Consider the following 18,729-nt stretch of genomic DNA (forward strand, 5'->3'; position numbering starts at 1 on the left):
CCAGCCTGCCTTTCACTGATTGGCTGGAGTCCAGTCAATCAGTGAGCGGGTGGGGGCAAAGCGTTTAAATTTAAAAGCTTCGTGCTGCTTGAGTCTGACCTCCATTTCACCTTCGCCTTCCAGGAGCTTGCTGCTTCCCCCTCAGGTAAGCAACTAAGCCCCGGCAGCGGGACTTGGGAGGCTTCGGGTGGGCGGTGGTGGCCTAGCTTTCGCAAGGGAAGGCCTTCCCTTGCGAAGGCCTTCCCTAGGGAAGCCGCGGGCTGGCAGTAATCGCCGCGGCCTAGCTTTCGTAAGGGAAGGCCTTCCCTAGCGAAGTCACAGGCTGGCAATAACCGCCGCAGCCTAGCTTTCGCAAAAACTGTGGGCTGGCAGCGAAGACAGCCTAGCTTTCCCTCCCGCCCCCCTCTCCAGACCTGCTTAGTGACCCTAGCCTTGTTGTCCCTCCACAGTCCAGTCCAGTGTCTTATCTGTTCCTGCTGCCTCTCTGCCTGCCTGCTCCCTGTTGCTTCCATCCATTGCTGTGAGAATCCATCACATCGGAGTTCCGCTGATTCTGCCTGCTGGTAAGTGACCCGGGTTTTATTCTTTTATTTTTTTAATGTATTTAAAATATTTTTATTCTGTGTGGATACTTTTTTAAAATTGTCTTAGATTATTTAAAAAAAGATTCTATCCAAAATAAATTAAAATAAACCATTTTTTAAAATTCTATATTGTGCATAGAATTTTTAAAAATGGTTTATTTTAATTTATTTTGGATAGAATCTTTTTTTAAATAGTCTAAGACAATTTAAAAAAAGAATCCACACAGAATAAATTGAAGTGAAACATTTCAAACTATTCCACACAGAATAAATTGAAGTGAAACTATTTTTAAAAATTCTATGCACAATACATTTCAAAGTATTGAATATAGAATTTTTAAAAATGGTTTATTTCAATTTATTTTGGATAGAATCTTTTTTTAAATAGTCTAAGACAATTTAAAAAAGAATCCACACAGAATAAATTGAAGTAAAACATTTCAAACTATTCCACACAGAATAAATTGAAGTAAAACTATTTTTTAAAATTCTATGCACAATACATTTCAAAGTATTGAGTATAGAATTTTTAAAAATGGTTTATTTCAATTTATTTTGGATAGAATCTTTTTTTAAATAGTCTAAGACAATTTACGCGCTGTCCTTACCTGGAACTAATGCTGCAACTGAACACATTTTTTCTAAACAAAGTGTGGACATCATAAAAATCACAATTAAGTGTTGAGACTTTGAAAGCCGTTTTTATGTGTGAAATATAATTTAACAAATTCTTGTAAAAAATTTCATGACCTTTTAAACAACCACAGCAATCTACTAAAAAAAAAAATCACTCAAGTGAGAAATATGCCAAAGAATAAAATAATACTGAACATAATTTTTGCAAATATATTTAATAAATATAAATGTAAATAAATGTATTATATTTGTAAATCGTAGTTATGTTGAAATAAAAAATATATTACAATACTATTTTTGCGTTCTATGAAAAATTTTGTTGCTCCATATAAAATTTTTAATCAAGACCCCCCTCCCCCCCCGGGTCAATGGTGTCCCTCTTTACCAATCTGAAAATCTGGTCACCTTACCCTTTTACCACATAGGGATACACAAATGGAATCCTATGTTATGCAGGGGCAGTATTGTTCAATATTTTCAAGTAATGTGAGTAATCTTCATATACTATATTTATGCATCTTTATAAATAAAAGTACATTTAGAGATCATATAGTTGCTAACTAAGCAAATGAACTAACTGCATAGACTTGACAAACATATTTTGTATTAACTGATCGTTTAAACGGAGCCTATTTATCTAGATCTCTGCATGTTTAAGGTCCTGCCTCTCCCTCCTATTCAAGAAAGCATGGACTCTCGAAACTTTAGCATTTCAAAATAAAACTTTTATTGAAAGGAAGTGAATGCAAGACAATGCAAAGTAAGATCCAAGTTCGTCTCAGACAATTCCATTAGAATAAAGTGGTTAGAAACCCCTCCCCTCAGTTTTATGCTGAATGAGCCCACAAGGAATCACTCCCATGCGCTACTTCTGTGAGGCTTCCAAACAGAGAGAAAACAGATGGCCCTCCCCCTAGTACATCCCCCAAGGTAAATCAAAGCAAAGGGCAGTATAGGTGACAGGGTAAAAGTTATAAACCAGGGAATTACAGGATACATAGGAAAACAGGATGATAGCAATTAGTGAGTAAAAGAATCCGGGGTCCCCTCCTCACTTGAATGACAGTATCACAATAGGAATCTGACATGCTTCCCCTCTTCAAAAAAATGAGATTACCTGTAAGAGAGAATAAAAAGATGAACATCATAGAGAGTTTGGTTTGTTAGGATACTTCGAATGAAACTATTTCAGCAATGCAGGAGTCCTAACATCTTTCTTAGCTACCCACTCATTTTGTGAGGGAGGTAAATGTTTCCAGGACACTAGGTATTCAGTTCAATGCTAGTGGGTGTGAGAGTCAAGGATTTCAAATTGTTGTTCCTCTTCCGCCATAATAGGGGTTTGATGAGCGTTTTCGTGGGAACTTAAAGGGGATGTAATTTAGGGTTTCAATAGGCTGCAATGAAAAACTGGGTGGACCTAGAGGTGGTATTCAGCCGGTTCAGGTGAACCGGTAGCAGAAATTTTAACTGATTCGCTGAACCAGCAAATACCAACTCTGGCTGCCCCTGTCCAGTTGCCGCTTGCTCCCGCCCACCCACTCAATGCTCACCCCCACCTGCCCGGTGGCTGCCACTCACCCCACCCACCCAGCCCACTGCCAGCCCCGCCTGACCACTGCTCACCCACCTGCCCTTCCCACCTGCTTGACCCCCCCCCTTACCTTCGACATGCGGCCCAGCTAATCGTCTCGCCTCACCTCCATGGCTCACCCACTCTACTCACCAAAGGTAAGCATGACACTTACCATTTAGCACCATTCTCTGAGGCCTTGGAGCCTCTGTCCACTCGCCATTTGCTTTGGCCGAGTTGGGGAACACATCATTCCCTGGCTCTGGCCTTGCTCCAGAGCCTCTGCTCACTTGCCGTTTGCTTTGGCGGCGAACAGTGAGTTTAAGAGGCTACTTCAAGTCTTTAAAAGATAAAAGATTGGATAGCATCCTGTCACAATTCAATTTTTTATAGAAGCCTACAAAGGTCCAGTAGGAAATAGGATACAATGTATTTGATATTGCAAATATATCTCAGCACCTTTCAGAATTTAAGTTTGCCGAAGAAATAGTGTAAGTGGGATTTTGGTAGCTTTCTGTTAACAATATTTTTAATTCTACCATTTTCCATTTTGGGGTTGGAGAGAGGCTGGTTTAAACCAATTTAAAAGTCATTGCCGCTGTCTCCCAATTACAGTTTCTTCCTTCCCTAGCATTTTTCCTGCAGATATAGGGTTCACTTTTTCCCTCCCGATCAACCAAATGTTGAACCCTTGGCTGCGGTAGGGAGGGATTAAGCGTCTGGTTTGTCCCCGAGTCTGATGTCCTGGACTGAGAGAGGAATGGTTTTTTTATTGTTAAAGCCGGAATACCGCTCACAGATTCGAGGAGCTCACAATGAACTAGTTTGTAGCAAGATGTCTTAACCAAATCGGCTCTTCCTCCCAAATTCTTCAGATTCGAACTTTATAACAAGGAATTACTGTTCAGTCCTATGTCTTTCAAGGACATGATGTATTCAACTACTATCAATGCAAAACCAGAAGGCTCGCGAGATTATTACGAGAGAGGGGGGGGGGAGAGAAAGTCTCGCGAGTTTTTGTTGATTACGTTTGGAAAAGGAACAAACCGAACTCTCTAGCTTAGAGATAGGCTCATTGCTTCTGACTTCAGCGCAGTGGCGCACGCGCAGTTGTACTGGCTGCGCCGGCCGTCTCCCTTCTGTCTCTTTCTGTGCGCGCGCGAGTAAGAGTAAAGCGAACGTAGAGGACAACGGAGACTATTTGGCAATTGCTCCTTCTCATCCCTTACTCGTTTTCCAGGATACGGAGCGAACCGACGAGCCGAGGGCAGCATAAGAAGCGGTGGAGCACGAAACGTTCGGGCACGGCCTTGAGGAATCGTTGAGGCATAAGTACCGAGAGTGAGGCCTAACACGGGCCCCAGCCGGGAAATGGGACCGGTTTGTGTCACGCGAAGAGGAACCCGCCATCCCTGGTTTTAGGAACTCGTGGAAGCGACACCTGACGGTCCCAGCCGAAGGAACTATTTTTCTATAGGCCGGCAGGAGGGACTAGTCTTACAGAGTCGAACCTGGCAAGGGGCCCCAATGGCGACTGCTTCTTTCTCTTCCACCTCTTGGGCGCCTTGACGGATTCTTGTTTGCCGGAGAGAGATACCGATGCCGAGTACCTCAGAGGCGGCGACGTTCGGAGGGGGGAGCGGTGTCCGGGCCTGGGTCGGCGGCTCCGAATCACCAGTGGCAGAAAAAAAGCGTTTGCATCACCGGCGGCGGAAGCGCTACGCTTCGGCGCAGCCGCCCCCGCCTTCATTGCCTCCGTCACCTGTGGCGGGCCCGCCGGCACCTTCCCTGCTGTTCCCGCTGCTGCAGCCCTCGCTCCTGCAGCCACCGCTGCCGCCGCAGTCTCTGCTGTTCCTGGCGGCCACTGGCGGCGCCGCCTCCTCCTGCTGTGGGGAAGGGGGGGAGCGGAAGCGACCGCGAGGCAAGCGGCGATCAGGGATTCGGGGCAAACGGCGGCGCGGCAGATCAGGGGGTGCAGGTGGAGGTAGCTCAGGGGCGGCCCTCGCAGCCTCGGAGCGACGCGGGACTGGGGCGGGCTTGGGGCCACTGGTAGAGGCGGCGGCCGAAGAATACGACGACGTAAGCTCCCAGTCGGAGGGACCGGTGGGAGGCGGGACGGCCGGGGTAGGAAGCGGCGGCGGGAGTCCGGCGTCCTCCGGTGGCGGCGGGGGCAACCAGCAACGCTCAAGCCGCGGTGAGGCGGATCGGAGCATCCGGCGACCGCGCAGGGAACACCGCAGCAACAGTGGGCGTCGCTCTCGGGAGCGGCACCGGGAACACCGTAGGCGGGGGGCGGACAAGGTGTCGTTACAGCAGGAGGGGGTGGCCGCGGCTGCCAGGGGGGGAGCCGAGGCATCCTCTTCTTCCTCTAAATCTCGCAGCCGCCACAATCACAGCGGTGGCCAGGACCGAGATGGTTCCCGGGGCGGCGGCGGCAGCGACGGCCGCAGGAAGGGCTCAGCTGCGTCGCCCAGTAGCAGTCGGAAAGACCGGGAAAATAAAAGCCACCGGAACCGGACGAAAGCAGGCAAAGAGCCTCCCTCAGCTTACAAGGAACCGCCTAAAGCCTACCGGGAGGATAAGACAGAACCCAGGGCCTACAGGCGGCAACGATCGTCACTCAGCCCTTATAGAGATGACAGCCCAATTAGTCACAGAGCTTCACAAAGCCAACGGAACCGCAAGTCCCCCAGTCCCCGTTCTTCTCTTAGCCCTTATTGGCGTCGGTCACCCAGCTACGGCCGGCACAGTTCTTTCGAGTGTGGTGGGGATGTATCACTGAGTCCTTATAGACGTCGCTCACGCAGCCCTTATAGCCCAGCCATCAGGTAATCACAAAATTGAAGTTTCTTTAAAAACGCTTTATTTTAGGCTACTCTCTCAAAATAGAATAATCCGATAATAAAGTGTGTGTCTTCCAGCTGGTTAATCAAATATAAGAGGGTGAAATGGGCTGAACATAAAATAATGTATTTTTGAAAATTGGCCTACAAATGTTTTATGCATATGGGCCATCAATTACAATAATATTAGAAATGGGCATTTTAACGATATGTTATTCTGACTTCCTTGGAACTAGACAGTTTTTGAGGAAATTCAGCTGTTAAAGTGATGTTTTGGTGTAAAAAATCTTTTTGCAATTAAATCTTTTCCCAGTTATTGGCTAATTCTACAAATGTACATATTGGAGTATAATTTTCAGGTTAAATTATGAGTTCTGAATAATCAAGCTCTAGAACAAAATCAATATTTGAGGAATATTTACACTTAATCAGTTGATTTTACTTGAAAATATAGGTTTGAGAATTTTTTTTCTAAACTGTATGTTTCAGTTTGTGTGTGTGTGTGTGTTTTACACAGACATACTCAAAAGTAAACCTCCTTGGGCTCAATGGGATTTCTAGAAAAAAGTATGTATTTCCTAACTGTATGCAACTCTGCACATTAGCTTTCATCAAATGAACCAATGATGCAGTACCCTATACTAGATAAACAGAAATATTGAGTATAAAAAAGCTGATATCCAACAGTTTAGTTCTAAACAGAACTACAAAATAAATGTAAAAATATTTGATTACAAGGAGAATTCGATCTCTGTTTCTCAATGGTATAAGTTTCTCCGTAACTAGCTTACAAAATAGTTCTCATTTTACATGGTGGTGGGTGGAAGTAATTTATTTAATCTCCAGTCTTCTTTTATGTTATTAAAAGTGTTGGCATCTGTTATAAATTCTTTTCACAACTAACATATTTGAAAATTATATAAAGGAAATGTTTGTGTATGTGTGAGTATCATATACTTTTTAAATTACATACATCTGATCCATTGAATTTCATACATATAACTTATTCTGCATATGTCTGGCCTAAGGAGTAAGTGACAAGACATCAAATCTGACCAAAGCATGTGGGAAAATGTTGATCTTGATCTAATAAAACCAAGGTTGAACTTTTGGGCCATAATTACAAAAAGTATTGTATGTTTGGGGCAAAAACAACACTGTGCATCACCAAAAGTACATATATCCACAATGAAGTATGGAGGTGGCAGCATTATGCTTTGGGTTTGCTTTCCTTCTGCTGGAATTGGGGCTTTAGTCAAGGTTGAAGGAATTACATACAAATACAATACAACTTACAAATGTCAGTAAATTTTGGCATAAAACTTTCAGGCTCCTGTTAAAATGTTGAGCACAACAATGACCCAAAGCATACCTCCAAATCAACAAAAGAATGGCTTCACCAGAAGATCAAAATGGCCTAGTCAGAATCCAGACTGAATCCAGTTGACCTGAAAAGGGCCATGCATAGGAGATGCTCTCACAATCTGATGGATTTGGAATGTTTTTGCAACAAAGTGTGGGCGACAATTCCAAAGACAAGATGTGTCATGCTGATAAATTCCTATCCTAAAAGATTGAATGCTATCATAAAATCAAGAGGTGCTTCAGCAAAATATTAGGTTAAGGTTATACACACTTTTCTCTCCTAAAATATTTTAGTTTGTTTTCAGTTGAATTGTACATTTCATACAGTATAATAGTATAAATACAACAAAATTGGTTTTAAGACATTAGATTAAAGGTAGAAAAAATATCTTGATTTAATTTTTTTTTATATCTTGGAACTCCGACACTTTTAACAGGCTGTGTGGATAGATTTATCCACCGTAGCAACTTGTCATACCTCTACAATACAGGGCATCTGGTGGAAATCTTATGATGGCTAGACTGGGATTTAGATAACAAAAAAGGGCAAATGGCCCAAATTGTGAAGGTTTAAATGTCAAAGCCAGCAATTTGAAACCAGAAATTAAATACCATTCACTGAAGATCAAAGGTCAAATTCCAGATGATGCTCTTGCTATAGCTTTTTTTAAAAACTAACTAAATCTTCTGAGTTAACAAAGCTCCTCACATAAAATTCTGCAATAATTTAAGTGGGAAGTTGCCAAGTTATGGATTACTACTGCAAGATTATTGCTGTTAGGCAATGGGCATAAGCTGGTGAAAGGGGTCTTGTATGACAGAAGTCTTTTCTGCTCTAATGAAAAGCTGGATGCAAAAGAACTCTAAACTATAACCTTTTGATAAGGGTGCAGCACCATCTTGAATAAATTAAATCCAGTGGAATCAAGGAAGAATGTCCCAGCATGAATGAAGCTGGCTACTAAGAAATAAACCTAACAGCTTTAAACTTGTTCTACCTTCACTTAGCAGGATAGCTACTCAAGAAGAATACCATGCTAATCACATTTGAAAATGCAATAGGGGCCACAATGGCCTATTGTGCAACTCAGGATAGCTCACCTATTGGGCTCCACTGTTGCATGTTTTTTTGCCCCAGTGTGTAATTTTTAAAAATTTATTTAGCAGTGGCCACTCTTCCTGTTGTTTTCTTTCCTGCAGAGATTATTTCTATTTTGTAGCACCAATTTGTGTAACATTGGCCTTATTTCTCCACACAGTGCTGGCTTCTACAGGTGTTGTGGGGAAGATACTGTACTGGATAGGAAAAGTAAATGCTGTGGTGTTCAACCTTTTCTTAGTCAGAAACACCTATAGATTATAAGCACATAGCATTCAACACTGAGCAAATAAAATAGGTTTAAAATAGATAATAGAAATGTAACGTGTAAGAAGTATATAAATAAATAGGATTAAAACTAAATGACATTTGTCTAGTATCTGGCTATATATATATTTATAAGGAGCTATGGTGGCACAGTGGTTAAAATACAGTATTGCAGGTTAATTCTGCAGATTGTCAGCAGTTGGATTCTTACCAGTTTAAGGTTGACTCAGCCTTCCATCCTTCTGAGGTTGGTAAAATGAGGACCCAGATTGTTGGGGACAATATGTTGACTGCTTACAGAGGGCTATAAAGCACTATGAAGTGGTATATAAATCTAAGTGCTGATGCTATTGCTATATTGACTCCATTTTCTTGTTGGTGTGCTATAGAAGAAATGCCTAGAGACTTTACAAAGAAAGCAATACTGAAAAATGAGGGTTGATGCCACTTTCACACTTCCCTTCCAATATTAACCTGCACGCTTCCCCTGAGCCACCTATCATCTGCTAATGATATGAAGAATCAAAGCAAGAACTACTGAAGGTGCTTTCGGAATAAGAAGTGAGATCAGGGGAAACCGGGTGAAAATATACTATGTTATAGTCTGTGTATATATACACAGACTATAACATTATGGCATAAACGTTTTAAGCATTACCTATTGCTCTGAAAAGTATTTCCGTCTAGACAATACAAATAATAAATTATATATTCATTGGTCAATTGGCATCAGATGTGACTGAAGTATAAATATGATAGTATAAATATTTATTAGATATTGAGGCTACTGATCTGTTTTATCCAAGATTTCTTGGATTTGATCAGTTACAATATTAGGCCACTAGCCTCTTTTTTGTACCATTTTATATATCTTTTTGCTTTGTTTTTGCTTTTGATTTGCTATTCTGCAGAAGTTTAAAGCTTAAATAAGGAAGGAACTAATCTCTGTAAAGTTTTTGACAATGTATGCTTGTTTGAGCATCCTGCTAGATATATTACGCCTTAAGGGTAAAGATTTAAAGACAATGCAATTCACTGAATTGACCCATACACATGCCTGTATCATCAAGTCTTAAAACCTGAAACTCATTCAAAGAAGATTGACCTGATGGAGTCAGAGCTGGAAGAGTCCTTGGAAGTTTACTAGTCCAACCCCTTGCTCAAGCGGGTGATTCTGTACCATTCGAGACAAGTGACTGTCTCATCTGTTTTTAAAGCCTCCAGTGATGGGGCACCCACAATTTCTGAAAGGAAGCCATTTCACTGGTTAATTATTCTTACTGTTAGGAAATTTCTCCTTAGTTCTAGGTTGCTTCTCTCTTTGATTAGTTTCCATCCATTGCTTCTTGTCTTCTGATGCTTTGAAAAATAGGTTGATTCCCTTCTTCTTTGTGATAGCCCCTCAAGTATTGGAACACTGCTATCATATCATCCCAGTCCTTCTTTTCACTAGACTAGACAAATTCAATTCCTACAACTGTTTTTCATATGTTATAGCTCCAGTCCCCTAATCATCTTTGTTGATTTTTTCTGCACTCTTTCAAGAGTCTCCACATTTTTTTTATAATGTGATCAAAATGTGATGCAGTGTAAGTGTGGTATTATTAAGAGTTTGTAAAGTTATAAAGTTATACTTCCCATGATCTTGATTCTATTTTTTTGTTAATACAACCTAGCATTGCTTTGGCTTTTTTGGCAGTTGCTGTTGTGGCCCATTGGCTGCCAGCAGCGATAGCTATAGAGTCAGACGAGGAGGAGGTGCGGGGAGAGCCTGGGCCAGTTTTGAAGCCTTTAAAAGGCCCTGATAAGGAAACATAATCAGAGACAGAGAAAGGACCTTCTGTCCTCCCTGAGGTGGAGAGGCAACTGTCTTCAGAGCCTGAGCTGAGTGAGTGGGAGGAACAGATGGGGCCGATCCCAGATGCACATATATGTAGAGAGGAAAAGAGAGGAGAGCAAAGGAAAACAATAAGCCGGCTCTCAAGAAATGCAGACATGGATGCTAGTCAGCCCCTCCCTGTCTGGGAAATAAATAGGGAGTGAAAATAAATGTGGGAGTGGCTGGTTGTCACAGACAACCACTTGCTTTTAGGATACAACAAGCAATTTGGATTTCTAAACTAGGTCTGTTGGGACTAATTACCTTTGATTTTTGTTTATCCGTGTGAATAAAAGACTGTTCCTACCGTGTTTGAAAAGGGGTTTGTTTTTACTTGTGAGTAAGTGGCTTATCTTTACCTGCTAAGGTTGCAAGTAATGAATCGCTGCAGCACTGCTGACTCATATTTAAGTGATTGTAAATAATGTAAAATGAAATAATATAAAATGAAAATGTAAATATAAAATGAAATAAATTATTATAAAATAATATAAAATTAAATAGTAATTAAAATATAACAAACAAAAAACCCCACAGAAGCTTTGTAAATTCATATTCAATTAGTAAAGTAACTTAAGAAAATAAAAGAAGTGGCTTATTTGAATAAAATAAAAAGAAGTAGCAGCAGTTAAATATTTTAAATGCAATTTTTAGTTGAAAAGGGATTTTCATTTTTTGGCAGTTTATCTTGTTGAGATCCAGCTGCATAGACATAGGCCTTAGAAAATGAGGTTAGTATATTATATTATTTTCATTTGGAGATGTTTCTTCATGAGTTTTTGCTTTATACTGTAGGTAGTTTTATGTTATCAGCACTTTGAATTACATAAGATACATACATTAGATAAGCCAGGAACCAGGGAACCAGGGAAACTATTATATGATAAAGTAGTAAAGTTTTGGTTTTTAAGAGTCATATTGGGATTATTGAACCCTAATTTTATTACATGATATGGTGGGTTTTTTATCTGTTCAATTGTATTTGATTCTTAGAGACTACTACAAATCCCTGCTGGTTTTTAGAAGTGATTTGCTTTCATCCTAGGACTGAGAGAAACTGACTAGCCTAAAGTCACTTGGCTTTGTGCGTAAGGTGGAACATAAAGGGGTCTTCTTCAGAAACCATTATTCCAAGTTGAATAGACAGATAGATAATTATGACTAAATATTCAAAAGAGTTTCAGTTTCTAAATCTGATGAACATGTTATGTGGGGGTCCAATAAATCTGAATACATAGTACTTATTTTTCAATGAAGTATTATGATTGTCTCTAATTCACTTGAATTTGTAAATTCTGAAAACAATTCAAATATGTTTATTTTTGTTAAAAAAACATTTCTTAAAATGGATTTGATTTAAATTTCTAGTAAGAAAGATTTCAGAATTTCTACTTTTGACATATAATGCTCGATGTTTAAAATCTGAATTGAGTAGAATTGAGTAGTTATGACCACAATTAAGTTCAAAATTTATGTTGCTAACTAAGACAGTTAAGTGAGTTTTGCTCTATCTTTCTTGCAAAGTTCAGTGAATCACTGTTACTGTGTTTTCCCCAAAATACAACCAGTCCTGAAACTAAAGCCTTGCCACATTTTTCATGTGGGCAAAAATATAAGCCCACCCCTGAAAATAAGTCCTTGGACAATCCTCCCCTCCGGCCAGGCAGAGCACCGCTCACCGACCTAGTGGTATCCTGAAGACGCCAAGCCGCGGGAACAAGGTGGGGGGCAAAGGTGCTCACGTTGCTTGGTGTTTTCGGGGTATCGCTAGGTCGGTCAGTGGCACTGTGCCCAGCTGAAGAGGGGTTTGCTGGGCAGCTGACCTCTTGCGAGCGAGCTCCCGAAGAGCTGGGCACAGTCTCAGGGTCGAATGGCTGTGTTGCGCTGTCGCAGCAGCAACACAGCAGCCATTAGGTGACCACAGTCGAAAGCAGCTGCCCGGCAACTCCCCTTTCCAGCTGGGCACAGTGCCGCTGACCGACCTAGCAGTACCCAGAAGGCACCAAGCAACGCAAGTGCCTGTTCGCCGCCCTCCGCCTCTCACAGCTCGGTCCCTTCGGAATGCCCCTAGGTGAGTGAATGGGGCTCTGCATGGCTGGAGAAGGGGTTGTTGCGCGAGTGGCTTTTCCGCTCCCCGCTTGCGCCACTCGCAGGATCATGATGCCCTTGGCTAACTCTACAGTACCTGCAGAGCCAGGGCATCTCCGTTACTGGCGCTGCCTACCGCTTGGGTTCTTTTTTTTCGGCTTTCAAAGCACGGAGGATGGATGCCGCTCTGGGAGTACGCTCTATAGTTGTAGGCTGCAGAGCATACAATCATAGAGCATACTCCCAGAGTGGCATCCGTCCTCCATTGCAGCTTCCAAAGCACGGAGGTAGAAGACCGCTCTGGGAGTACGCTCTATGGTTGTATGCTACCATAGAGCGTATTTCCAGAGCGGCATCCATCTTCCGTGCTTTGAAAGCTGCAAAAAGAAACCCAAGCGGTGGGCGGTGCCAGCAGCAGAGATGCCCTGGCTCTGCAGGTACTGTAGAGTTACCCAAGGGCCTCGTGAGCCTACAAGTCGTGCAAGTGGAGAGCGGAAAAGCTGCTCCCGCAACCCCCCTCTCCAGGCATGCAGAGCCCCATTCACTCACTTAGGGGCATTCTGAAGGCACTGAGCCACGGGAGGCAGAGGGTGGCGAACAGGCGCACGCATTGCTTGGTGCCTTCTGGGTACTACTAGATCGGTCGGCGCTGTGCCCGGCTGGAAAGGGGACTCGCCAGGCAGTTGCTCGCGAATGTGATCACCTCATGGCTGCTGTGTTGCTGCTGCAACAGCGCAACACAGCCATTCGACCCCGAGGCTGTGTTCGGCTCTTTGGGAGCCTGGTCGAAAGGGGGCAGCCTCCCGGCAACCCCAAAATAATAAGCCTTCCCCTTTAATAAGCCCAAAGCCATATTTTGTGGGTCAAAAAATATAAAAATACGACCCTATCGTATTTTCGGGGAAACATGGTAGTTGTTAGTCCCCATTGACTTTGCTTGTCAAGAAGTTGTAAAAGTTGATCACATTACCCATCATAAATATATGCCAGTTGCCAAGCACCCTGATTTTGATCACTGACACGTATATGCTGCAATGATTCAAACGGTCACTAAATGAATATTTGTAAGTTGAGTATCTGGTGTCCCATTGTTCCAGATTAATTTTTAAAATATATAATTATATGGATACATCATATCACAATTATATAAATATTAGTAACCATCACCAATTTAATTAACTGATTGGACATTTGAAAACATTTTTCTTTGTCCATCACGAGCTTTTACCCTGAACTCATACAATAATACAATAGCAGAGTTGGAAGGGATCTTGGAGATCTTCTAGTCCAAACCCCTGCCTTGGCAGGAAACCCTATACTGTTTCAGACAAACAGTTATCCAACAACTTCTTAAAGACTTCCAGAGTTGGGGCATTCACAACTTCTGGAGGCAAGCTGTTCCACTGATTAATTGTTCTAACTGTTTAGAAAATTTCTCCTCAGTTCTAAATTGCTTCTTGATTAGTTTCCACCCATTGCTTCTTGTTCTACCCTCAGGTGCCTTGGAAAATAGTTTGAATCCCTCTTCTTTGTGGCAACCTCTGAGATATTGGAACACTGCTATCATGTCTCCCCTAGTCCTTCTTTCTATTAAACTAGACATACCCAGTTCCTGCAACCGTTCTTCATATGTTTTAGTCTCCAGTCCCTTAATCATCTTTGTTACTCTTCTCTGCACTCTTTCTAGAGTCTACACATCTTTTCTACATCGTGGTGACCAAAACTGATATTCCAAGTGTGGCCTTACCAAGGCATTATGAAGTGGTATTAATAGTTCACGTGATCTTGATTCTATCCCTCTGTTTATGCAGCCTAGAACCGTGTTGGCTTTTTTGGTAGCTGCTTCATACTGCTTGCTCATATTTAAATGGTTGTCCACTAGGACTTCAAGATCCCTTTCACAGTTACTATGGTTGAGTAAGGTACCACCTATACTGTACCTGTGCATTTCGTTTTTGTTGCCTAAATGTAGAACCTTATTCTTTTCACCATTGAATTTCATTTTATTAGATAGTGCCCAATGTTCAAGTTTGTCAAGATCCTTCTGTATCTTTAGCCTATCTTCTGGAGTGTTGGCTATTCCTTCCAGCTTGGTGTCATCTGTAAATTTGATGAGTTCCCCATTTATTCCCTCATTCATATCATTGATGAAGACGTTGAAGAGTACTGGGCCCAAAACAAAGCCTTGGGGTACTCCACTGCATACTTCCCTCCGTGGAGATGCAGTTCCATTGAGGACTACACATTGAGTGCGGTTGGTCAGCCAGTTACAAATCCATCTGGTGGTGATGCTGTCTAACCCACATTCTTATACTTTATCTGGTAGTAGGTTATGGTCTACCTTATCAAATACCTTACTGAAGTCCAAGTAAACTATATCGACGGCATTCCTCTGGTCCACTAATTTTGTCACATTATCAAAGAATGCAATATATAACTTATTTAAGAATTTATCCTAAACAAATAATAAAATTGTTTATTAATATAAAATATTCATTTTATTTTTGTTTCTTAAAAACAAGCAATTTCAGTCAAATTAGCACTAGTAAGTTAAATGTTGTTATAATTAGTGAATACTTTATCTATAATTTTTTTATTGTCCTGTGAGGGGAGGCAACTTTTCTCCTTTTTAAATTCTTAAATTGCTTTTCAGTTTTGAAACAGTTATTCCAAAGAAATTAAAAGTTCTTCTCAATTAATAGAAGAAACTATTGCGGTTAATGGTTGGATTAGTACTCAAAAGATTTTCAGTTGAATTTAGTGTCTTTTATGAATATGATATAGTTGATGTATCATTAGCAAATATATTTTTTAATGATGCCCATACATTGTAAACCCTCCTTAACAATCCAATGGTAACCCTAATGCTGAATGTTGACAAGGAAAGAAACTGGTTCAGTTACTATGCATTTTTATATAGTAGTTGAATTGTCATTGTTTATATCTTTTCAATTTTAAATTTAGCTTCTCCCAAACCTCAACAGAACCAGAAAAATTGGTTATTTCTTTGATTTTTTTTTAAAGCTGTAGACAATTTGTTGGAATAGTTATCAAAAGTTCGTATTTTATTTTTTTGGTCCAGTATTGAGAATTTTCACATTCTGACATTTTCCATGATAATCCATTTTTCCTTTAAAAGTGATTTGAAAATGTCTTTGATAATGCTTCCACTTTATAAATATACTTAATCAAATCATAGAAATCCAAATAATATCTATTCTTGAAAAATCTATTTTCTTTCATTAAAAATAAATGTATTATTTTCAGTAAATGTTTTATATCTCTGGCAATAAAAATGCTCCAAATTATCCATTAAGTTGAAAATGGTTAATTTACCCTCTGTATTTTTAATATTTTTCTGAGAAGTTCTTTTTATGGAGAAACCATTCAATTTCAATCCTCAAGGAATTATACATTTTCATATGTAAAATCCAATAATTTAGCCAGGTACTTTATAAAATGCTATACAATGGGATAGAATCAAGAGCACATGTAGTGTTAATGTTACTTTATAATGCCTTGGTAAGCCCACACTTGGAATACTGCATTCAGTTTTGGTCACCATGATGTAAAAAAGATGTGGAGACTCTAGAAAGAGTGCAGAGAAGAGCAACAAAGATGATTAGGGGACTGGAGGCTAAAACATATGAGAAACGGTTGCAGGAACTGGGTATGTCTAGTTTAATAATAGAAAGAAGGACTAGGGGAGACATGATAGCAGTGTTCCAATATCACAGGGGTAGCCACAAAGAAGAGGGAGTCAAACGTTTCTCCAAAGCATCTGAGGATGAAACAAGAAGCAATGGATGGAAACTAATCAAGAAGCAACTTAGAACTGAGGAGAAATTTCCTGACAGTTAGGACAATTAATCAGTGGAACAACTTGCCTCCAGAAGTTGTGAATGCCACAACACTGGAAGTCTTTAAGAAGGTGTTGGATAACCATTTGTCTGAAATGGTATGTGGTTTCCTGTCTAGGCAGGGGGTTGGACTTGAAGACCTCCAAAGTCCCTTCCTACTGCTATTCTATTCTATTTTATCTTCATTTGGGATATAACTTTCCAATATATAAAAAAAATCTACCTGTTTTACCCTGACATATGTGCCACAATCAATAGTCAGTATAAGTTTTGGATATAGCTAAGGATTTATATACAAAGCATCTTTTTTCAGTTCTGTTGAAATAAATTCTTCCAGATTTTTTGGACTTAAATATTTTACATATTTTCCTAATACGTGTTTCTTGTTAACAAATCACATTGTTTTAAATTTTTGATTTTTGTTTTCTGTTTTGAGGATATTTTTTACACTGAGCATTTATAATTCATGCCAAGGTTTTTAAAGAGTCAATACCTATCGATCTAACTTGAAATACTTTTTATGTCTTATATCTAATGTCAGGTTTCCTTTGCAGTTGTCATTTTCATTTATATTTCCTCCAGTTCTAAAGATTTCCAAAATATTTCTTGCTTTTTACACAGAGATCAAACCTAATCTCTGTTGTTTAAAAGTAAAAAAAAAACCTTTTAACTTATCCCATCTAAATCAAGCTTTTTATATTTTAATGATTAGGGTTAAGTTTTCAAAATAGTTTGCTTTCTAAATTAGAAATTAAATCTTTCAATAACAAATCATTTAAAAGCTTTCAATTTTTTGGATGAAAGCTTTGTGTGATATCCTGAACTAATAATGCAGATTTACGCACTTAAAATTTGCTGGAAGTATTCTTAAATGTAAACACACATTTAAAATTTGTTAGATGACATAGTGATCTTTTGCTGTTTTTTTATTTTAAAAAAGCCAGCTAACAATTAAACATGTTAATGGAGTAGTTATAAAAGTGTTCATTGTAATTTACAAACATAACAATATTTACTCACTAAAACTTTATTTTTATAAGCAGAAAATCAGCAAAATCCAGAAGCAGAAGTCCTTACTCTTCAAGACATTCAAGATCTCGTAGTAGACACAGATTTTCAAGATCCAGAAGTCGGCAGTCCAGTATTTCTCCCAGTACTCTGACTCTAAAAAGCAGCCTGGGAGCTGAGCTGAACAAGAACAAAAAAGCCAGGGCAGCAGAGGCAGCTAAAGCCAATGCAAAAGTTTCCAACACTTGTTCCCTTACAAAGGGAAGTGATATAGGAATTGCTGTACAAGTGAATAATGTAAAGGAAGTAAAAAAGATAAAAATAGAAAATATGTCTTCCCCTTCAAATAGTTCAACCTTGAAAAATGATAAGACAAAAACAAAAGTTTCTGTTCAAGAAACTAAAGTGGAAAACAATGTGATTGTAGAGAAAGTAGTTAAACAAAATGTTTTATCAGCAAAAGAAAATAAATCAACCCTTATGAAACCAACAACACAACCTGTTGTAGTGAAAGAGAAGAATAAGCCTCATATCCTAACTGCAACATCTAAGGAGAAAGACTGTAGTGTTGCACCAATCACTTCCACTCTGCCACCCCTGCCTTTCCCTCCTATGCTGCCCGAAGATAAAGCTATAGATTGGTGAGTTGTGAAATAATTTTAAAGAAGCAATGTCAACCTGCAAATGCTAGACAGGTTTAATGAAATGTAAATACTTTTTGTTATTTTTACATTAATTTCTAATCTCACATATGCTTTAAAAAGTGTTTGTAGCCAAAATCTTCACCAGTCCATTTTGATGGCTACTTAGTAATGTATATAAAGTACATGGATTAGTATTGTTCTTCACTGTTTATTACATTTAACAAAATGTCTAGATTTTAACTTTTTCCCTTATGTTTACATAAGTATGATATTGGAACAATATATTAGACCTGATACTTTGTTTTAATTATAAACTTGTCATTTATACTGGCATAAAAAGTCTTTTTATTTTGCTATAGTTTGCAAGGTAACATTTCAGTAAAAGCAGTGAAAAAAGAAGTGGAGAAGAAATTACGCCATTTGCTTGCAGACTTGCCATTGCCACCTGAGTTTCCTGGAAGAGATGATATATCTCAAAGCCCCGAAGAGAAAAAGATTCTAGTGCAATCACATCATAAAAAGAGACCCAAGTATGTGCATTTATTTTCTTATATAGATCATAATAAATATAAAATACAAAGTCATTGTATATTAGGGCAATTGATAACTGATTCACTATAGAATTTTATTGTAAGATTGCTTTTAGTATTTTGTGCATGAACAAGTAGAAGAGTTAGATTTTAAATTATTAATTGACTAGTATGTTCTTCAGTAGATAAATTCTCTGTAATTTTCTCATTTTTGTTTTGCATCCAGAATTATAGTATTTGGGTAGAAATATACCAATCCATAGATATATCATAATGTAGTGTTTTGAATGCTGTGGTAAAATAGGATTATTTCATTTTTGTTCTCTGTATTGTATGTTAATTGCAGGTTGTGA

The 18,729-nt window shown here is 39.5% G+C and overlaps 1 protein-coding gene across 2 annotated transcripts in view; it reads left to right on the forward strand.

The window, feature by feature from the left end:
* Positions 1-2,854: 2,854 nt before the first annotated feature.
* CDK13 (cyclin dependent kinase 13) overlaps positions 2,855-18,729 on the forward strand; it is a 103,833-nt gene continuing 87,958 nt past the window's right edge. Inside the window, exons 1-3 of one of the 2 annotated variants that reach the window (XM_032234619.1) lie at positions 2,855-5,621; positions 17,235-17,843; positions 18,206-18,376. In XM_032234619.1, the coding sequence (XP_032090510.1) occupies positions 4,393-5,621; positions 17,235-17,843; positions 18,206-18,376 (2,009 nt within the window). In that variant the 5' untranslated portion in view covers positions 2,855-4,392. The remainder of the gene's footprint in view (positions 5,622-17,234; positions 17,844-18,205; positions 18,377-18,729) is intronic. The other variant, XM_032234621.1, reaches the window with a different exon arrangement.

Source organism: Thamnophis elegans, chromosome Z (assembly GCF_009769535.1).
Source record: "Thamnophis elegans isolate rThaEle1 chromosome Z, rThaEle1.pri, whole genome shotgun sequence".
NCBI classification, from domain to species: Eukaryota; Metazoa; Chordata; class Lepidosauria; order Squamata; family Colubridae; genus Thamnophis; species Thamnophis elegans.